Below are 23,652 nucleotides of genomic sequence, written 5' to 3'. Positions count from 1 at the left end.
AGAATGTTTTGAGCTGTCGAGAAGTGAAGTCGAGTAGTAGACGGTAGTGTTCGAGGAGTGAGAAAGCCGGTAGTTCCGTGAGTGTGGAGTATCTATCGTGGAACGAGAAGTAGGCCAGGTCGAGAGTAAAAGAACCTCCTTGAGCCCAGAGTGTCCCGGTAGCTGATAGCAGTTTCGAAAAAGGTAGAACACAGCATCACGACAAAAGCAGGAACGAGAGCTATTCGAGCTAGTTTTTCAAAGGAGAACATCACTGGAAGCCAGGACGAGGTTTGATCGCAGCCAAGGATAGCAGGAAAGGGTTTTGTGTGAGGACATTTTCAGTTCACCAGGAAAAGGTCAGTCTCATTTGTTTGGACATGAATGTATGGGTTTTTCGTATTAAATTCCACATAAAAAATTGAATAACATAATCAATAATATCAGAAAAGCTTCATCAAACTTAAATAGAGTTGTCCCTAATAACTCCTAATAGTTAAATGTTAATAAAAACTTTCAATAGAAAACCAAAAGGAAATAAAATTCCCAGTTGTAAATGTTATGTTTAAGAATAATAAGAAATAGCAAATATTAAGCATTGATTGCCTTTTGAATAAAATAAAAAATATTTTGATTATAATTGTAACCCATATTTGTATTTTTTTTTACTCTTTTCTTTTCTATCCCGATTAGGAACCATTAAGAAATATTCAGAAGCCACGAAAGTAAGTAATTAATTTATAATTCGCCCTGAGATTGAAAACATATTGATATGTGATCTGGTTAATTAATTAGATTAGTATTAATACATTGATTAAATTAAGTGACATATAAGAATATTATCTCATATCAATAATCAAGATCACATCAGTATATACATTGTAAATTCCAAGTCATGATTTCCAAAGTTTACACATTGTAAATTATGATTCGGGAGTGCTCCTAGTATCATTTAACGTGTCTTGGTTTGTTTATTTCTACTGCATCTTTACTGTTTCTGTTAACTAATCTAAACGTAGAGATATTTTTTGAGATTCTTTAACTCTTTCAATGCTGGGGTTTGTCACATCCCACCTGTCTGTTAGTGGCAAAAAAGTTCACCTGTCGGATGCCGGGTTAAAACATGACAAATTAGATGTGGAATGAAAGCTTATAACCCAAAGATGGTACTAAAGGTGAGAAATTTGGCCTCCGACTTCAGGATAAAGAGTTGCAACCCGAAGTATTGTTCTAAATTCGCAGAAATAGTACAAACTATGTATTACTCGACGCGCCTTAGAAAGACGAGAACAAATATTTATGCCTGTCCGGTTTTATGCCTGTCTGTCCGTCCGTCTGTCAGATATAATCACAGAGGTTGAATGAAAGATTATAACCCATAGATGGTACTAGCGATTAGAAATTTGACGCGCATTAGAAAAATGAGAACAAAGAAATACTTTTTTTAGTTTTACACCACTTCCGGTTAAAATGGTGTACCCGGAAGTGACACACATAGTCACAGAAAAATATACTTGATCAATTTACGTGTATTAAGAGGTCGAAACCGAATTTTTTTAATTCTGGTTTTGATGTCATATGCGGTTAAAAAATTGTCTGGAAGTGGAAGAAACCAGTTTAATAGTTGTCCCCTTCGAGTAGCGAAAAATAAACAATACTTTGTAAAAACATTCAACATTGGTTGATATTCCGCTGTTTTCATATTATTTATTGACCTAAGTTTTTGTAAAATGCACTAGTCTTTTTTAAAGATATCATTGGACAATTTACTCACTGTTTTTGGATTTTACAAAATCGCTTGGATTGGCATGAAATTTGACATAAGCATAGCTAACATGTCAAAGAAAAAAGTGATATTGTGCCAGTGTGTGCTTTTTTCTGGGGATGAGTACCACCCCCTTCTCGAGTGTGAAAAAATATAGGTAAAAATATGTCCGTAAGTGGATAAACTAATTAAATTCCTTGTATTTTTTGTTTTTAGATGGTTTTTCGTAAATAAATCAAAAAGTAAGTATTTGATCGAAAAAACTATTCTTAGCAAATATAAAGCTTATAAAACAGTAAAAAAAATTATGTATGTATGAAGTCTGGACACACAATAAAAACAGAGTTGGAGCTGAACAACAGTTGGTTCTTATTCGTCGAATTCCAAATCGACTAGTTCAACGTAAAATATCCAAAAAATAACGCACTTTTCGGGGAAAACTCGCCACAAATTTTTTAAAGTGTTTAAAAAAGTTTTATTTTTGTTATTTAAAAAGTATCTATTCTATCACCATCAGCATCAAAAGTAAGTTACGCTTTAAATAAAATATGTCCCTTTTTTTGCTAAAAGAAATCGTGAAAATCACCACCTAATTAGCATTCCATATGAAATTAATAGTTACCGCCCTAGTTAATTTACTTATATTATACTGTTTATATGATCTATAAGATTTATTGGCAAGAAATGCTTATTAAAAAAAATTGGTTTTAAAATAAAAAAATTTTAATTTTGAAAAAAAATGCCTTGGTTTAAAATAACTTAAACATTAGTGATACTAAATATCTCAAAGAGTAAAAAATGTACATATCACATAAACAATACATAAGTAAATTAGGCGGTGATTTTTACATTTTTTTAACAAAAAAGAGACTTCATTTTGATGCTAACTAACTTTTGATGCTAGAAACGTTTATAAAAATACAAATAAAACTTTTTAGACATTTTATAACAGTTGTAAGTCATGAGTTTTTCCCGAAAAGTGCTTCGTTTTATGGTTATTTCATGTTAAAATATTCGATTTGTATTTTGACGAAGTAGAACCTGCTTTTCATTAAGGTGATACAGTAGCGATCAACAGGTAGCCAAAACGCGTTCCAAGATTGCGGCTGTAATTTTGAATATTTTTTCGAGATATTTGGCACACGTATTCGTAATATAATAAAGAATGGCGGTACAGAGCCCAATTTGAAAAATATATGAATATGTGGAAATTACTCTGTAATTAAATACAATATTTAAAAAACGAGCCTGTACCGCCATTAAGAAGAACAAAAAAATACACTTTCTTCAAATGAACTTTTTTATCCGATGCCTAGATTTTGTGTCATTTTGGAACTACTAATGAAATACAAAATTTTAGTAGTTCCAAAATGACACAAAATCTAGGCATCGGATAAAAAAGTTCATTTGAAGAAAGTGTATTTTTTTGTTCTTCTTAATGGCGGTACAGGCTCGTTTTTTAAATATTGTATTTAATTACAGAGTAATTTCCACATATTCATATATTTTTCAAATTGGGCTCTGTACCGCCATTCTTTATTATATTACGAATACGTGTGCCAAATATCTCGAAAAAATATTCAAAATTACAGCCGCAATCTTGGAACGCGTTTTCGCTACCTGTTGATCGCTACTGTTTCCTCTTAACTACAACTCTACTTTTACAGGGTCTACAGACTTCATACATACACCATTGTTTTCACTTTTTTATACGCTATATTTTTGCTAAGAATATTTTTCGTTAAAATACTTTTTGAGTTTTTTTCTAAAACCGTCTAAAAACGTGACTTTTTTGTTGAAAAACGAACATAATATATTCACTTGCAAATAACTCAAACAGTATGTTAAGAAAAAATCTATAGAACAAAAACTAGCTTAGAATTACTCAGTTTATCCACTTTAGGACTTATTTTGAATGTATGTCTTTTCACATTATAAAAGTGGTTGTACTAACTCCCAAGGCAAAAGCACACGTCGGCACAATATCACTTTTTCTTTGACCTGTCAGCTATGTGCATACCCAATTTCATGTCAATCCAAGCGGTTGTTTAAAATTCGGAGGTTTTGCAATATTTACCGTGAGTGGATGGACTACAGATATATGTATATTAGATAAAAATTATAGTCTCAGCGAATCTTTGAAATATCTCCATTCCTTTGAAATGTTACATTTTTTAAGCCTTGAGGGAGTAGGCGCAAAATTATGACCAATGCTATTTAAATGCATTCAGTTTATTCGAATCCTGAGAAAACTAATAAGAATTTTGGAAAAATTTAAACGCAGAATGAAAGATTACATTATAACCGAGGGCGAAACTCTCTAAAAACTTTTATGTTTATATTGATAAGTGAAAGGGTGAAAAAAAAAGAAAATTTAGTGTGATTTTTTATTTCAAATATTTAATTCAAAAGAAATTTTTGTTTATTCTATTCTTTTTGACATGAGGCTGTATTTGATTTCTCTATGTCATTGTATGCTATTGGTTAGTTCCTATCATTTCAGCCGACGTACGTCACGATTGGATCAATAGGGCCGAACATACATAACTAAGGCCCTTTTGGCATGATGCTGTATTATTTTGAAGTCGATACAGCCTGAATATTTTTTTTTATTTTTTTACGTTCTATGTGATTAAAAAAATTAAGAATCACCGCAATTTTAGCCCACCACCCCCTTCCCCTTTCCCCACATCAAAAAATGTCAATTTTTCGATTTTATTTTTTTTTTAAGTTGGTTTGCAATTAAATTATAAATTACAAAAAATTCACACGCACAGCTGAGGCTTTTACAAAACATATATTTTTATGGACCCGAAGGTCGAGTGTACATAACCTCAATGTTTTTTGTTTTTTTAATAGGTACGTATAACTTTTTTTGGCGATGGCTGCATGTCTAATTTTTTTGCGTTTTGTGAATTTTATCAAAATCTGTATTTCTGACTTTTTTCAGATTTATTCGTAAGGTGCGCCATCTTCAAAAATCCGGAAAACTGGTTTTTTCGGTAGTTTTTTGGGATTTTCTCCATTTTATATACTTCAAAATAGACTAACTCAAGGTTTTTTATAGGTTACGTATATATAATTTGAAATAACTGAGTTTTTAGGGATATTCAAAAATTGTGTAAAACACCTAAACCCCCCAAAAACTATGTTTTTTCAAATTCTTAAAAGTTTCTTAATTCTTTCGTACCCCATGAAGTTAAATTACAAAGCCATTAAAATATAACTAGAGGTGATTCATACCTACTTACCATCTCAATTGAATGCAATCATCGGCAAAGCCATCTTTTAGTGTCATTGTGTCATCCCCAAAAATCTACCTGGGTCTTAAAATGCAGGTATGCATACTTGTTCCGTTATAACTCTTATCTTTTAAAATTTTGTAGTAAAAGCATTTCTATAGCTATAGTGAGTTTATTGCCCTACCTCTTTATGTGGCTTAATGATTTGGATTGTAAACACAGATAAGAAAGGGTGTGATAGACCAGAGAAATTAGCAAATAAATGGCCTCTTTCGTGACATCCGTTGATACAGGTATCTAAGAACTGCTTATGGCATTAGGGTAAATTTAGTTACAACAGTATCCAATATAAAAATTATGCAAAAAATCAAACGTACTTTTTAACTTATAAACAATATATAAACAATTAAAGATCGCTATTTGATTGTAAATATTAAAGGTGGAGACCGGTATGCTGTATGGAAAGGTGATACAATTTTACTGAAGAGCATAGAAAATTCTTTAAAATGAGTGTTTGGAAAGTTCTTTTTGTTAATTTGTTGCTTAGTTATTGGGAAAATAGCTTCAAAAGTCGATTTTTTGAAAATAATTAATAACTTTTCTAAAAATACACTAAAAGCTTTATTTTCGCGTAAGTAAAGGAACAATATTAGAAGTATTCAGCCGTTAAAATTTCAAGAAGTTTTACCTAATAGTTATTGCAAAATTGAAATTGTTTATCCCAAAAAGCTTCTATCTACAGCGTTATTATGCATAAACTATTAGGTCAACATAAATTCTAAAGACATCAAACCAAAGAGAAAGGTTCAATTTATCAAATTAGATCAAGTCTTGAATAAAAAGTTTATAATAAATATTATAAATAATTATAAAATAATTTTGAAAAAGTAGTGTTATTTTAAGCTTATTCGCGAACTCAAGCGAGGGTGCTGCCGCTTATTTTGAACTAGAGGAATTGGGATGAAGATTTAAACAAAACATCCGTTAACCTATATATCAATGTCGATTGAATGCTTGTCTGGTGTGTTCATTTAATGAATGATTTATTTATATTAATTAATTACATCAATAAAAATATTAATTATATCAAAATGCATTATCCCAATTACATCGGCCATTTTCATGCAACTGCACTGCCACCTATAGTCGATTGAGTTCGCGAATAAACAATTAAAATAACAACCGCATTAACATGTGGGAATTAACTAATTTTGATGGGAAATAAGCCACAATTTTACAAAAAAAAATGGTTTTATTTTGACAACGACACCCGATTTGAGCGTCGAAACGTTAATAAAATCAGTTTTTTTAGTAAAATTGTGGCTTATTTCCCATCAAAACTAGTTAATTCCAAAAATGCCACAAGAAAATAGCTTCAGAACAACAACACGTAGGAAGTTAATTTTTTTTATTCGACATGTTGGTATTCTTATAGAAACTGAAACAAAAATTTAATGCCCTACAACCCTTAAAACCCGAGTTAGCCACTTTTTTCAAAAATTCACCGGGGCTTTGTTTATAAATATTAGAAAATTTGAAAAGCAACATTTAAACGAATGAAAGAGCATGTTTATACAAAAAAAAAATTAAAACGATTCTTTTAAAAACGAGCCGTCCATGATGCGCCAAAAGTGAAGAGTTTAAAAGTAAAGCGATTCTTACCCTCTTGATTTTATTATCAAAAACTTAATTCACAACTACACATTTATAAAAGGCGCAATACCTCCGGTAAGATTTAGGTACAAAATTAACAAAACCCAAAAAAAAATATATAATACAATATTCCAGTTACCCGTCGTTTGTCACCATTAATCCCTTTATCCTAAAGATAAATAACAGTTTGTCGACGAAAATTCCATTCGATCAAATGTTCGTCGATGAATTGTCCATTCGATGAATTGTGCATTCGACCAACTGTTTGTCGACCAACTGTTGTCGACCAATTTTCCGTCGACGAAGTGTTCTCGACCAGCTTTCCGACACCGGATTTGGGTGTCATTGTATTCTGTTGGTTAATTCCTACCATTTTAGCCACCGTACGTCATGATTGGAAAAATAGCAGCGAATATACGTAACTAAGGCCCTTTCAATATTTTACTGTAATTGATTTTTCTGTGTCATTGTATTCTGTTGACTGATTCCTATCATTTGAGCCGCCGTACGACACGTTTGGACCAATGGGAGTGAAGATACGTAACTAATACCTAACAAGAGGTTTACTCAAACTTCTTTTTTGTACTTATACCACTCGGTAAAAGTACAAAAAAAAGTTTGGGTAAACTTTTGCACAACTGTGTAAATACTAACGAAAAATCTAAAATATTAAAAAAAATTAGTGGAATCCGTTAATCTGTTCTCGAAAAAATTAGCTATGAAAATGAGCATAATTTTCTATATCCCTAACTTTTGACGAGCAGTTTAGCTTAAATGGGGAAAAGCGGTAAGCTTAGACCAAACACCAGTAGGAGGCATTCAATTAATTGAGGAAAAAAATTAAATGGATAACAATATTTATTTCAGTTACACAAAAGGCATTGTCCCGCTAGAATGTTTGAAATCACAATTAATAGTCCTACAAAAAAGACAGGCGTTTAAAAGTGATAAGACCATTGAACAATAAGCCTGTGAGCTACCTTTTAAACACATTCTCAAAAATAATCCATAACACAATTAAAAAAAGGTTTGTTAAGAAATTCTTTTATAGACTTCAGAAATTCAACAACTTCTCCTGATTATGTTTAAAAAACGTACGGAATGCACTAAATGAAAAAAAAAAAAGAAAAAGATTTATCATACCGTTATACTATAATATATCCTTACGTTGAATATTTGATGCTTCCCTGTGGAGTATAAAACGGACAGTTGTGTTTTTCCCGTGATCTGCCTTGTTTAGTCTTCTTTGTCGTTTTATTCGTTAAATCCTATCCTCTTAAGTCACAGCGTCAGAAAGCAGTGGGTATATGCAGTGAACGGGAGGCCTATGTCGAACAGTGAACGTTGGGGCCCTTTCGCGTTTATCATATGTAGAGAAGTCGCTTGTCAAAAACTGGACGTATGTAATCGTATTCTATTTGTTAAATACTCTCACATAATATGTCATACCATGTGCGTTAATCCATTTTATTTCTACAATTTTAAAGTGTTATTACATGCCGTCATTTTCATTTGTCTACACCATCGTATTCTGCTAGTTAAATCCCATCGTTTCAGGCGCTGTACGTCACGATTGAACCAATAGGACCGAAGATACATAACTAAGGCCCTTTTGACCTGCTGCTTGTTTGATTTTTCTGTGTTATTGTCTTCTATGATGCCTAAGGCATATTTATGACATGTCTTATTTTTAAAGAAAACAAGTAATTGGACTTCGTAAGTCCTAGGTTTTCACCCAAAGTAATCGAAAGTAGAATTGGAAGTCGATATTTGAATTCTTCGTGTAACTTTGCGTGGATTGATATACAAATTTACTAATTTTGAGCCATTTTTACTAAACTGTTTACACAGAAATAACTCTAAAGATTCAAACCTTTCAATACGCTTCGATTTATGTGTTCGTATACTATTTCTGAGTCTATTGGGACCGTGCAAGTTCGGCAAAACGACACCTGGTTTCTACGCTCTGCAACTTTATTCGCACTTTTAATTATATTGGCCAATTATATTAGTCCTGGTTACTGGATAATTGTCAAGGCCATAATCCAAAAAAATAATAAGAAGAAAAAATAAGATTCAGGTTATGTTATTAAAACGCAAACAATTGTATGTAGTAAATAAAATTAGTTATTAAAATGCAGTACTGCAAGCAAAATACAATTAATTTAATTTGCCTTCATATAATAATTGCATATAATATCAATATTGCAGAGCAACATATAATTTTTCTTCTTCAATGACAGTAGGTATGAAATGTACGTCAATTTGACAATTTCAATGGACAATATGAATTATTTAAGAAAGTTGCAATATTTCTCCGCTATTCGCGCACGATCGTTTCTCGTATCCGTTCCAAGTACTTGCACACCGCGAATAATGGCATTTCCGGTTATAACTTTTTAAGCGGAAATTACGTAAAAACCAAAATTTTACATTTGTTCTCATCTTGCTAAGCCACGTTGAATAATATATCACTTATTCTCTTTCGGCAACTTTAAAATAGTAAATACTTACGGTTGCAACTCTAAAACCGGAACTCCGACGTCAAATTTCTCATCTTTAATAATACCATCCTTAAGTTAAAAGCTTTCATTCGACACCCGATTTGTCATTCTATCTGTATTAATAACGGAGGAGTTGTATTCGCGGATGGACAGACATACGGACAGACAGCCTAGGTAAAATTTTTCATCTTTAATACCATGCTTGAACTATAAGCTATCATTTGGCACCTCATTTGCCATTATACCTGGTATAATGACGGAGGATTTATACTCGCGGTCGGAGGGATCGACGGACAGACAGCCTAGGTCAAATTTTTCACCTTTAGTATCATCCTTGGATTATAAGCTTTCATTTGACACCTCATTTGTCATTCTACCTGGTATATTGACGGAGGAGCTATATTCGCGGTCGGACGGACCGACGGTCAGACAGCGTAAGTCAAATTTCTCACCTTTAGTACCATCCTTGGATTATAAGCTTTCATTTGACACCTCTTTTGTCATTCTACCTGGTATAGTAGAGGAGTTATATTCGCGGTCGGACGGACCGACGGACAGACAGCCCAAGTCAAATTTCTCACCTTTAATACCATCCTTGGATTATAAGCTTTCATTTGACATCTCATTTGTCATTCTACCTGGTATAATGACGGAGGAGCTATATTCGCGGTCGGACGGACAAACGGACAGACAGCCTAAGTCAAATTTCTCACTTTTAGTACCATCCTTGGATTATAAGCTTTCTTTTGACACCTCATTTTTCATTCTACCTGGTATAATGACGGAGGAGTTATATTCGCGGTCGGACGGACCGACGTCTCACCTTTAGTACCATACTTCGATTATAAGCTTTCATTTGACATCTCATTTGTCATTCTACCTGGTATAATGACGGAGGAGCTATATTCGGGGTCGGACTGACCGACGCGACGGACAGACAGCCTAAGTCAAATTTCTCACCTTTAGTACCATCTTTGGATTATAAGCTTTCATTTGACACCTCATTTGTCATTCTACCTGGTATATTGACGGAGGAGCTATATTCGCGGTCGGACGGACCGGCGGTCAGACAGCGTAAGTCAAATTTCTCACCTTTAGTACCATCCTTGGATTATAAGCTTTCATTTGACACCTCTTTTGTCATTCTACCTGGTATAGTAGAGGAGTTATATTCGCGGTCGGACGGACCGACGGACAGACAGCCCAAGTTAAATTTCTCACCTTTAATACCATCCTTGGATTATAAGCTTTCATTTGACATCTCATTTGTCATTCTACCTGGTATAATGACGGAGGAGCTATATTCGCGGTCGGACGGACAGACGGACAGACAGCCTAAGTCAAATTTCTCACTTTTAGTACCATCCTTGGATTATAAGCTTTCTTTTGACACCTCATTTTTCATTCTACCTGGTATAATGACGGAGGAGTTATATTCGCGGTCGGACGGACCGACGTCTCACCTTTAGTACCATACTTCGATTATAAGCTTTCATTTGACATCTCATTTGTCATTCTACCTGGTATAATGACGGAGGAGCTATATTCGGGGTCGGACTGACCGACGCGACGGACAGACAGCCTAAGTCAAATTTCTCACCTTTAGTACCATCTTTGGTTATAAGCTTTCATTTGACACCTCATTTGTCATTCTACCTGGTATAATGACGGAGGAGTTATATTCGCGGTCGGACGGACCGACAGCATAAGTCAAATGTCTCACCTTTAGTACCATCCTTGGATTATAAGCTTCTATTTGACACCTCATTTGTCATTCTACCTGGTATAATGACGGAGGAGCTATATTCGCGGTCGGTCGGACCGACGGACAGACAGCCTAAGTCAAATTTCTCACCTTTAGTACCATCCTTGGATTATAAGCTTTCATTTGACACCTCATTTGTCATTCTACCTGGTATAATGACGGAGGAGTTATATTTGCGGTCGGACAGACCGAAGGACAGAAAGTTTAAGTCAAATATCTCACCTTTAGTACCATCCTTGGATTATACGCTTTCATTTGACACCTCATTTGTCATTCTACCTGGTATAATGACGTAAGAGTTATATTCGCGGTCGGACAGACCGACGGACAGATAGTTTAGGTCAAATTTCTCACCTTTAGTACCATCCTTGGATTATAAGCTTTCACATTTTTTCAAAATTGGGTGAAAACAACTTGATGCCAGAATGATTTGTTGATGAAAATAATATATACATTCTCAAATTGCCTATTTTTCGTTGTGGATAATATTGTATTCAACAGTGATGCCAAATTTCTGATGCCAAAATGATTGATAATGAAAGTGGGATATACGTTTTCATGTATATAGCGGCAGCGACAAAACGGTAAAACACTGAACTAAATGTATATAATATTTTCACTGTGCCATCATTTTGAACTCAAACATTTTATGGAATAAACTTATATAAGTCAGTAAGGAATAAACAAAGAAAGCTGATATATTAAAGTAACATCAAGGAATCAAATCTCTAACTACAGAGTTGATTAGACTTCTGCTAACAAGTACAGGAAAAAAGTTATTAAGGTAGTGTAAAGTGGCATCGATATACAGATGCCACTTTGCAAGACGATGCCAAATTGATGGTAAATGCATAATGTATCGATGCCAAATTGATAGTAGGATTTATATATATATATATATATATATATTTCTTTGTAGTACCAATTGACTTCTGGACGAAAAGTATTCCCATTTGGCATCCGTGAATATTCACGGGCCACAATATACAGCGAATTCTGTTGCGGTACCAATTGGCATCAATCGCTGTTGCGGTTTCTTTGGCATCGATTGGCTTTGGACCTTTAGCATCCATTGGTTTATGACTCAAGTCGACAATAATACCTAAAGGTTTCGGTGGAATTCTACCTGAGTCAATTCATCTGTTCAGTCATTGTAATATTTTGTTGTCGAAACGGATGTTTAAAAATTTAACTTGTTAGAGTATATTACTCTTTATCTATAAATTGTAGGCAGGTAGTTATTGCTTTTTTCGAGATTGAATATTTTTCTTTTAAAATTATGACAGCTTCAAATTTGATTTAATTTGCTAAATACTTTTATTTTACATTTTTTAAGCTCAGTAATTTAAAAATGTTTTATCGTCTTTTAACAACTTCTAGTCTGATTATTCCCTGAGTAAAAGAGCTCTGTTGTAATGAATTATTTGGTATTACTAAAGAAATTCTGGTATAGTAGGATTAAATGTTAAAATTAAATGTTACAATGATTGTAACTTCATGTCTTGGGCTGTTACGTCGCATTATGGGCTATATGGGCTGTATTTTCTCGTTCTTGTTCGTATTTCTCTTCGATTTGCATTTTCGATGACACTTTCCAATATTTTAGCAAATTCAAAGTCCATGAAAAATACTTAGAAAGCAAACAAAAGTACTTATAAGAGTATACGACCATTTGATAACACTCACTGTGAAAATTTTTGCAAGTGAAGATGTTTAAGACAACAGGCACATTATTGCCGAACGCAAAGTGCACATAACTTTCTCCTTTATTTTTTGGTATCTGACTTCTTACAACTGTGTGTATTTTTCTTTCCTCTGCCCATACTTCTCGTACTGAATCTGGTTTGATGTGGTATTATATAATAATAGATGCACAATCAAAACGAACCAGATTCTTTTACATTAAAAAGAGATAAAATATTATGTCCATATACTATGAAAAGCAATAATTAAAAAAGAGTCGTATTTTAACACATATTTGTTTTTCTTTAACCGTTTGTTAATAAATAATATATCAAAATTTATTCGACATAATGTATGTTTTATTTTAAGGCTGTAACATAAAAATAAGAATTACCTGTTATGAAGGCACTACATAGGTAATTATTATCTGTACCTAACAAAAACCAATTTTATCAAAATCAACCTAGTTTGAAATATATGGAGTCTCGATTATATATCATGGTTGTGTTTGCCCTACGTAGAAAAAAATAAAATAAAATTACTGAAATCTCTTGGGAATTGAAGTACTCAAGAATTGAAAAGATGTTGAAATTACTGTAACTTTGAAGAAGTTGAAAATCAAATGTTTAAAGGTACACTTCTTTTAAACAAAATTCAGAATCAGTATTTTATCTCTTAACTTCATTAGAAGTGAATAATAAAGAAGTTATATACATACAAAAGGTTTTTGTAAGAAACACAGTTGCAAACATATAATTTACAAAATTTCTTGGTCTCTCTTTTTAAAATGGCGATACATAGCTTTCAACGTAAACAACGTTTTAGGAGTAGTGTCCACTTAATAGCTTCTAATGGTAATAGTGGGTTAGGGACAATTAAAACCTAGTTAATGTTTAAAATTTGCCAATGTTTTTACTTTATTTTAAGTCTTTATCAAGGCTATACATGGCACATACCTATAATGGTACATAAAATGATCCATTGTGATTTATATACAGTGAGGTCCTAAGGTAACGGATAAATTCAATATTTTTGTAACTAAAAATCTTTTGACGAAATCCTCATGTAGGTCGGTTTTTATTTTTTGTTGTGCATTTTTTTCAATAGAATCTTTTTATACAGGGCGTGTCGTGTAACAGTGGCCAATACCAACTTTCTTATTTTAGATACAACACCCTGTGTATTATTATATTTTTGAATTTCTTAGAATATTGGGTAAAATTTATATTTAATCTTCTATTCTTATCTTTAACCGTTTTTAAGTAATCGAGGTTGGAAAAGTGACATTTCGTGTATTTTTCCTCACAAAATCTAAACAGTTCGACCTAGAGTAAAATGGTTTTTACATTATTATCTTACTTTTTGATATGCTATCTAGTGGTATCAAACCCAGAGATGATAGGATTATATTCAAAATGACAAATTTTGAAATTTAGGGCCGACCACGACAATTTTCGTATTTTATTTTTATTTAATACCACTAGATAGCATATTAAAAACTAAGATAGTAATATAAAAACTAATTAAAATGGACCAAATCCAATAGTTGGCTGTATACCTTGAATCAATATAAAGACAAAAGCTTTTTGTAAATACAAAAAGCTTTTGTCTTAATATAAAAACCATTTTACTCTAGATCGAACTGTTTACTCTAGATCGATTTTGTGAGCAATTGTCACTTTTCCAACCTCGATTACTCAAAAACAGTTAAAGATAGGAATAGAAGATTAAATATAAATTTTATCTAGAATATTCTTAGAAATCAAAAGATATAATAATATACAGGGTGTTGTATTTAAAATAAGAAAGTTGGTATTGGCCACTCTTACACGACACGCCCTGTATAAAAAGATTATATTGAAAAAATGCACAACAAAAAACAAAAATCGACCTGTACGAGGATTTCGTCAAAATATTTTTAGTTACAAAAATATTGAATTTATCCGTTACTTTAGGACTCACATGTCGTATGGAAATAATCAACATTGACCACACCGGGTTTATTTAAAAAAAAATAGCCTCGATAAAAACGTAAAATAGGTAAAGTCTATACGTTAGCAATTGTACAAAACCCACTATTACCATTAGAAACATAGACTAGTTAGAAACTTTATTTTAAAACTAGAACAGCTAAGAAAAAATGAATGTTTGTCCAACCTCAAATTCTATCTACAACATTTCATTGGATTTACAAAATCCAAGAGAAAATATTAATATGACGACGTTTTAAAACGTTAATAAAATTAGGTTTAATTCAATAAGAAAGTAATGAAGGATACATTAAAACTATAGGATTGTAATAGAATATTTTATTGAAAATCGTAATCACTTGAATGAATTATTGTGATTTATATTTATTTTGTACAAATACTTTTATTGTGTCCCATTTCCTGTTTTTAAAAACATTTGGATACTTTTCTACCAAATTTAAAACTTCCATTTTTTTTGGCGGAATTTTCTTCTTAATATGACGTGCAAAGAATTTTTGCGTAAGTTCTTTTTCCTCTTTTGTCCATGGAACTAAAATACGTTTACCTTTCTCCTTTATTCTATTTTGTGACGGGATGTTTACTTCATTTTGTTGAAGAATAGGTTGATTAGTATTTTCTTCGTCACTATCAGCTTCTTCTGCGTCTTCCAATATCTCGTTAACGACTTCAATCTCATTTAAATTTCGATTTTTATATTGGTCAATATTAGTGTTTTGAGCGAGCAATAATATTTTGGAAACTTTTGCGGTTTGGTAAATGTCTGACGGGAGACGATACCACTCATCATGAGTTTTTGAGGTATGCCCCATAAATTTTGCTAGTTGTTCTAGTTCACCCTTTTCCATTTTTAAAATTTGTATTATTGTTGCTAAGTGTTTTCTGAGGCGAGTTGACGTGAGGGTAGTGATTTTGTTTGCATCATTCAACACCTTAGAAGCATGCTTTCTGAGAACATGATATCCACTGATGCAGTTAATAGTATTCGGTATGCCAAATAGGTATTCGTTGTAAGAGGTAAAAAAATTATTCCTATATTTAATTAAAGTGTCAACTCCACTTTTGGTCAATTTGTCAAACAGAACAGGTACGCCTCTACCTCTCTTACCTCTTATTACTATGCGTTTTAAAGAGTGAACTAAAATTTTCTCGGTTTCTGTTAGGACTTTCTCAAACCCTTTAGAAGATTGAGAATCATGATGTTTTAAATAAATATCTAAAGGTAATCTCTGCAGCTCCCCTACTCGTCTCTTATTAAAAAGTAGTAAGCTGCAATATGTACCTTCGAGTAGACATTTGTACGCTTGTGTGTTATTCACATTTTCATCCAGGTGAGTTATTGAAGATGTTATAAGCTCATCCAGATAAGTCTTCATTTTCTGAAAAAAATATGAAATGGATATTAGTATTAGTAATTTATATTCGTACATAAACTGTTATTAGTATTCTAGGTGCATTATCTACAGGGTGAGTTTTTAGTGTGAGATTGGTCGATCACTCCGTTAGAGTACAAGATATCCAAAAAAAGTTTTTAAGAAAAATTGTAGGCAATGATATGCTCCTTGCTTTGAAAATATGCCCAATTCTACAGGGTGGTTCATAACTGCGTGGTAAAGCAAAAATACATTTTTTTAAATGGGATACCCTGTATATATTCTCATATGTACATTTCTCTTATAATCCCTGTTCTTAAAATATAGGGTTCTATATTACTATACAGAGCATTTAACGAGTTATGACCATTTTAATTTCGAAATCTCTATGAACTAAAATGTCACAAATACACTAAAAAAAGATATGTAAAACGAAAGAAATATTTAGACATACTCACAATCGTTTATTTTACTATGGACGACCGGTTTCGACCACTAAAATTTACTGGTCATCATCAGGTCTCCGATATTGGAGAGTATATAACTGTATTATAGAACGATCAACTTAAGGGTAGGATCATGAGGAGTAGATATTTGGGAAATGTACTATCCCAAATATCTACTCCTCGAGATCTTACCCTAAAGTTGATCGTTCTATAATACAGTTATCACCCAATAGTTTGAACCAAGTAACACAAATGAAATTTTTACTACACGATAGTTTCCATAGCTTGTACCGGCATATAAGTATATTAGATAACCCTCAAACCATATTTAGGTTAGATTGGCATCTTACTTATTAGACCTCATAAAGCTTTTGTTGTCCTGATTTGTTGTTGATTTTTTAGCATTTTAATTAACTGTACCGGAGACCTGATGATGACCAGTAAAGTGTATTGGTCGAAACCGGTCGTCCATAGTTAAATAAACGATTGTGAGTAAGTCTATATAACATTTCTTTCATTTTACGTACCTTTTGAAATGGACTCACAAGTGCAACCGATTCATAATTTGAATATACAATGAATTTATCAATTTTTAAATTAGTGTGCTAATGACAGTATTCTGACCAAAGAATTTTTCAGTAAAACATTCATAATGATATAGCAAAACAACAGGTAGGCTTTGAAAGAATGACAGTTGTTATACAGTCTACTTACAGCAATATCCTCAGCCATGGGAATCAGGGTCGGTTTATTAAATCGATTGATTTGAATATTCTGTCCAGCTTCAGTCGATATTTCTAACGCCCATTGATCATCGATAAATTTTTTCATGACGTCTAAGCTCTTAATATTAGCAGAATCGACATCCCTTTGAACCTCCATAGAATAAGCAGAACTGATTGCTTTTTTAATTAATGTACCCATCTGAAGAGCAAGTGATGGTGACTGGAAACATTTGCTCTCGGTATTATAATTCGCAATTGACCGAGTTGCGGACACAATTGTTTTAAACTTTGAGGGATGTAGGAGGAAAAATAACGTTAAATTGCTATTGTTTTCAATTTTCCTGGATTGTATTAGAAGACGTGCTAAACGCCGCATTTGTCGTTTGGCTACTTAAATCAGATGTCTGTCTTTATGACTTTTTACATATTTCCTTCCTACATCGCATATAAGTTTGTCTTTCTTTGCTACTAAAGAGATGTCATCCGCAGCTAGTGAATTTAAAACACCCGAAGTCCTTAGTGGATCGGTTGATCCAAAATTAGTAGCCATTAGGTTTTGGGCTTCGGACTGATGTCGTACTTTTCCTGTTGCCTTTTTTTCATTAAAATAGCACCGTCTAATGTGGCGCCGAAGCGATTTTTTGGCATAATATCCTAAAAATAAACATTTAAAATAACAATTTATCTAAAAATTTGACAAATACCTTTACAGTGTATACATGGAAGCATGTTTGAATTAGTCGAAGATTCATCACTATTACTTAAAACATTTCTACGAAACACAGGTACGGATTTGCCAATGCAGAAGTCTCCCTCCTTTCGTATTTTATCAATGAAATATTTTCGTTTCGGATCCTTTTTGTCAAGAGATAAGTATTTTTGAACCTCAAGTTCATCACTATGAATTCTTTCAAGGTGTCTAGCAAAATTTAAAACAGGGATGTCGCAGTAAATACAATTGTGTTTTCTTCGTATCCTTCTTTTCTTCAAACATACACTGTCAATAAGTGAGGAATTAGTTTCATCCGCTGATTTTTCTATATTATCTGTAATGATAATAATAAGTATTATTATAAAATACTGAAAGCTGGTCTTTTCAATTACCGAGAGAAGATGATGCTATAAGTTCTTGATATATTGGATTAGGGGTAGAGTCATCTAAAATAGCATCATTTTCATACATCAAGTCACAATCTGTTTGTTGTTCTAAAATAATTATTAAAAATTAAGCCACCGATTAGTTCATAGACACATGTAAAATAAGGAAGATGGAGATAAGATAACTATTTTTTGTCAAGCGTGAGTACGTAATATGCTTATTAATTTGACCAAAATTTGTATTCAAAGAAACTTACTATTTGCCACACTGTCATCTGTTGTTTCAATAGAAATAGAGTGCATTTCATATGAGTCATCCAAATCATCTAAAATATATTACAGTTATAGTTAAAGTGTTTGAAATCAAAAATAAATATGTATTACCACTGAAACAGGTAGGAGTATATTCGCTACCGTTTGATGATCTTGATTGATCGAGAGGCTTAGAATGGCACTCTAAAAAAGAACATTAGTAGGTATAGAAAAATCGAAATAAAACTGACAAGGTTCAAAGTATATTGCCATTGTATAGCTTACGCAGATGGCCTAATCATAATAATATAACGCAAAATTAAGTATAAAATAAAATTATAATCAACGCTGCAAATAAAATTGTGTTAAAGATATATCGAAAACGACGCCTAATAAGGGTTTATTCTGAAACCAGTTTAAGATGGTTGCACATAGTGACAAAAATAAGTGACTATTAAAAAACAAAAATAGTAACTCAGGTTTTTAAGAATAGCAAAAATCAACGAGTTCTCCAGTGAGATATTATTAAGAAAATCGGTATCTAAACAACTAAGAGAAATAATAAAACAAAAATAGAGAATATAGAGAAGAAATTAAAAAGCTATAAAAACCAAATTTGCCGATGAAAACAAATTTTAAAAAACCACACAAAACTTTAAATATGTGGACTGATTGATACTGATTGGAATATCAAACATTGATACGAATGAGTAGTGAAAAATTAAAGAAGAGAGAACAATTTTATAACATTATACATATAAACGAGGTGGTAAACATAGAAAAGGAAACAAAATTATGCGTTAAAAAGTCTGGCTTTAACTTGTAAAAAAAGTAAAAAAATTAATGAGAAAAACAGACAACTGAGGAAAGATATTATACATAAATAATGTTAGGAATTCATGTAAAAATATAAAATAAATTGTAAACAGTGTACAGTGGATTTGGAAGAATGGGAATTGGAAAAGAAAGGAACATTTACAAGGACTGAAATACAAAAAAAAAACGGAGAATAATGGTGAAAGAACAGTCGAATAGAAAACACGCGATAATTTGTGTAAGTTAATTAGGATAGATGCAAACAAAAAACAAGAAATGCCATATTAAAAGATTAGGACTTGGAATGCGACGATAATTAAGGAACAGTCAAGTTTTTATATTTAATTTACAGCTACAGAAAAATAAAATATTTTAGCAACCCTAGAAATAGAAAATAAAACAAGGGGAAGAAAAGGATGAATAGTATTCAAAGCTGGAAAACATTAATTGTTAATCTTCCAAAGATTGATGTAACAATTGATAATGTTTTTTGGGAATAAAACCACATTTTTTCAGGTGTCCGGATTTTTTTGACCAGCAGTGCATTATTTTCACGAGTAAGTTTTAGATCTAGAAAATTTATTGAGAGTTTTGTTTAATTTATTGGAGTTATTTTATCAAAATGTCTGTTTAGTTACTACGGTATTTTTCGTTTTAGTTATTCCTTTTAAGATTTTTTAAATACACTACCTTTTTAACCAACCTATTAACTTAATTTTAAATAGTTTCCTTGGAATTAAGTTGTTTTGTGATTTATTCCTTGAAATTGATGCAGTAGCATTAAAACCCGTAGAAACCGTTTAATAGTTTTTTTAACTTCTTTTAAGTTTTTAACTTCTATTAAGTAACTTTAGTGAAATTTTAAAGAATATTTATTTACCGTTATAAGAGTCAGTGATTTATCCTATACTACAAAAAGAATATAGCACGAAATGTAATAATTACTATGGCACTACACCGAGAATTTTTTAGGGGATTACCAAACGGGTTTTATAAGAGAAAGATTAGTGATATATGTAATACATAATAATGACAGACGTTCCAGAAGCAAGCAAACAACTTTTTGTAATTTTTATTTAATTTAGGAGAACATAAATATGATAAGACGAGGAGATGAATAAATGTGTAAGACATTGACCACATTTTTTATGAATTGGAAATTTGTAATGTTAATAAGGATGACAGTAAAAGGTACACAGTAAAAAGTAAAAATGGAAAATACCCAAATAGATAGCTTTGCAATAAGATATGGACTAAGATCTATTATAACTAACATGTAACTTACCTGTACTTAAGGCTTCATTCACTAATTTCACTGTACGTGAACGAAACTTATATTTATGTTTAATTTTGTTCATATTCATCGTACGTAGATCACTTCCACAAATATTAACAGGCCTCGAAATATTTCAGTACTACACTTAAAACTGATTTAAAATTTTAAGAGTAAGTTACCGTATTTATACTAAATTATCGGACAAAGATGTTTCATGATGTTATGAAAAATCCACTAAAAGAGGATTTACGATTTTACAAAAATTAAGGGCCTATCTTAGGATTACCAAAATACAATATAATATAATAATACACGTTCATGTCGTAAAACCTTTTGAAATCTTATTTAAATAATCTTTCCTAAAAGCAATGTTAAGAAAAGTGAGATAAAGAGTTGGCTGTTCTGCACATTTACATATTTTCCGAAAACTAAACAATGAATTAGGAAGATAATATAACTTAACAATGAAATTGGTAAATTATTGGGAGACAAGGAGATTAAACAGTAATATTGTTGTGTATTTTCAAAAGAAATAAACGTGACAAATCACAATATCCATAGTTACCTTTTTATAAAATGACGTATTATGTTATTCAGAAAGGGATTATATTTTTACAGGTAGGTACCTTGTAAGCTGTCGTTATCACTTTATTTTTCATCTGGAATATTTACTGTTTTAAATATATTTCATTACAGAATCTAATAAATCCTTAATCTGCATCCAATTCTATTTTTATTAACTAAAAAACATCATGTCGAAATTGGTAATCACGATTTTTATCTTCTCATGAAATAAATTATACCTAAGTATTAAATAAATATCATTTTTGCTCCATTTTTGTTCATATTTTTATACAGGGTGATCCGTAAGTAATTGTACAAAAAGAAACAGTCGACTTCAAAATATTCCCATTTAAGCCAGTTTGCTTAAAATGTAAATATGTATTAAGAAAGATACAGGGTGTTAAAGTTGAAATTTAAAATTTTATTTTTCGCTACAACTTTCATGTTTGTAGACATTTTTACGAATTAAAATTTATGACTGAGGGCTTTTGAGTACGAGGAATTATAATTTGATGCATACTTTGATGACTGATGTAGCTGATTGAGGACGCCACATACGCCACATAGGCGGCATACATTTGCGTTTAACTTTTTTGCTCTTTAAGTTAGCACTATTTGGGTAAAAAAATATTAGAGTTACATGATTTTAACAAAAAAAGGTATAATTGTTAATAACTTCAAAACTTAACAGTTTACGAAATAATCCCATTTTACAAATCAGCTGCACAACTCTGATTTAATGCAATTACTCATAGCCACGAAGGAGAAATAGGCTAAACCATGAATACTTCTTAATTTCGGTATGAAATACCTTTAACAAAAGTTAAGAATGTACTATAAAGTATGAATAATTAATAACATGCTACAGGTTTTGACATTGCATTATTTTATGTTTCATGAATTTGGCCAAATCTTATCATACGTTAATTCAATCCATAGTAATATTAAATTTACAAGAGAAATAAAACAAAACCAGTCAATAAATTTTCTAGACTTAAAAATTATAAGAATTGAAAACAAACACGAGTTCTCTGTATTTCATAAACCTATACATACTGACACAACCATACACAGTAGTTCATCCCATCCTGCACAACATAAATTAGCAGCCTACTATAGTATGTTCCACAGATTGACAGAAATCCCAATGTCAAATAATAACTTCGAAGTAGAATTGAATATCATTAAACTTATAGCAATAAATATTGGATACAACGAACACATAATAAACAAAATGTTACAGCAAAAACTACTCAAGAAAGCCCTTAAATCAATCTTCCCACCACAAGAGAAAAAGCCCAATACAATATATTGCTCGATCACGTCATATACAGGTAATATATTAACTAAAATAGCCAGACAGATCAAAAGAAAAGAATAACACCAGCATTTAAATATATTAAGAACAACAAGAGCCAAACGAAAAACATGCACTTACACACTGGGGTTTATAAACTCACCTGTGGAGACTGTCCAAAAGCTTACATCGGTCAAACCGGTAGGGCCTTCAACAAACGTATAACAGAACATAAAAGGCCTTTCAATAATAGGAAAACAGAATCCACATATGCACTTCACCTTCTAGATCATAATCATTCTTTTAACGACCAATTTCAAATTCTTCACGTCCAAAATAAAAGCCTTAAGCTATCTTTATTAGAATCTATGAAAATTAAAAGACACCAATTCTGAATGACGAACTTGAGACTAACAACTCCCCCCCTCCTCAACCTGTTCAGTGAAACTATATAACCTGAACGCACAGTAGGTTAACCATCACTTAAGAAAGGCAAGTTGCCGAAACAGCTGTAGTGACAATTACTAAATAAATTTTGTGGAAGTACAGAAAACAAAAGTTTTCAGTTGTTTTATTCTAGAAATTTTACATTTCATCATAAATTGTTAAGTTTCACACCAGTTTTTCAAAATGAGAGATGACAGAATGATATACAAATAAGCAAGAAATCGTTCTTGTTGTTATTAATGAAAATGGTACCAGTATTCGACAGGTGGCAAGGAATTTTATCGTCAGTTCTTCCGTCATCCATCATGCTTGGAATCGATATGTAGAAACCGGTCGATATAAAAGACGCATTGGACAGGGTCGTAAAAGGAAATCAAACCCAAGAACTTCCTTCAGCAGCACGGGATTCAAACCATGGATTGGCCACCCCTGAGTCTCGATCTAAATATAATTGAACATAGCTTAACTTTTTGGATCAATAGCAACAACTACTCCGATGGCTAATGCCTCTCCCGGTGTTGAATTACACTATTGATCCAAATGGTTGCAGAACAACACAACTCACCAAGTGTGAAACACTAGACAGCTGTTTCGGTCCACCCAGACTATCATTAGTGACGTTTGGGTTCACCATTGGAAAGTTGTCCGTTCTGCTTTGGGGACTGTGTCCTCTGACTATAAAATATAAGCGAAAAATTGCAATACACTCTTAACTGCTCAACATATCAAGGTGTTATAGCAGGTGTTCCGCGTGCAATGCTGCCATGTTCACCTGTACA

The 23,652-nt window shown here is 32.1% G+C and overlaps 2 protein-coding genes across 2 annotated transcripts; both read right to left on the bottom strand.

The window, feature by feature from the left end:
• Window positions 1-14,885: 14,885 nt before the first annotated feature.
• LOC126885023 (uncharacterized) lies at window positions 14,886-21,399 on the bottom strand. The gene is made up of 7 exons (XM_050651443.1): window positions 20,575-21,399; window positions 18,606-18,677; window positions 18,479-18,547; window positions 18,228-18,329; window positions 17,828-18,169; window positions 17,113-17,777; window positions 14,886-15,958 (listed from the first exon to the last, which is right to left on the bottom strand). Exons 1-6 carry the CDS (start codon window positions 20,651-20,653, stop codon window positions 17,515-17,517), a joined length of 927 nt encoding a protein of 308 aa, XP_050507400.1. The 5' UTR covers window positions 20,654-21,399; the 3' UTR covers window positions 14,886-15,958; window positions 17,113-17,514.
• Window positions 14,930-17,280, bottom strand: LOC126885358 (uncharacterized). The gene is made up of 2 exons (XM_050651915.1): window positions 17,113-17,280; window positions 14,930-15,958 (listed from the first exon to the last, which is right to left on the bottom strand). The coding sequence occupies exons 1-2, from the start codon at window positions 17,278-17,280 to the stop codon at window positions 14,930-14,932; spliced, it is 1,197 nt and encodes a 398-aa protein (XP_050507872.1).
• Window positions 21,400-23,652: the final 2,253 nt, after the last annotated feature.

Source organism: Diabrotica virgifera, chromosome 5 (genome assembly GCF_917563875.1).
Source record: "Diabrotica virgifera virgifera chromosome 5, PGI_DIABVI_V3a".
NCBI lineage: Eukaryota > Metazoa > Arthropoda > Insecta > Coleoptera > Chrysomelidae > Diabrotica > Diabrotica virgifera.
The sequence above is the reverse complement of the archived record's forward strand: the minus strand, read 5'-3'. Positions and strand labels throughout refer to the sequence as shown.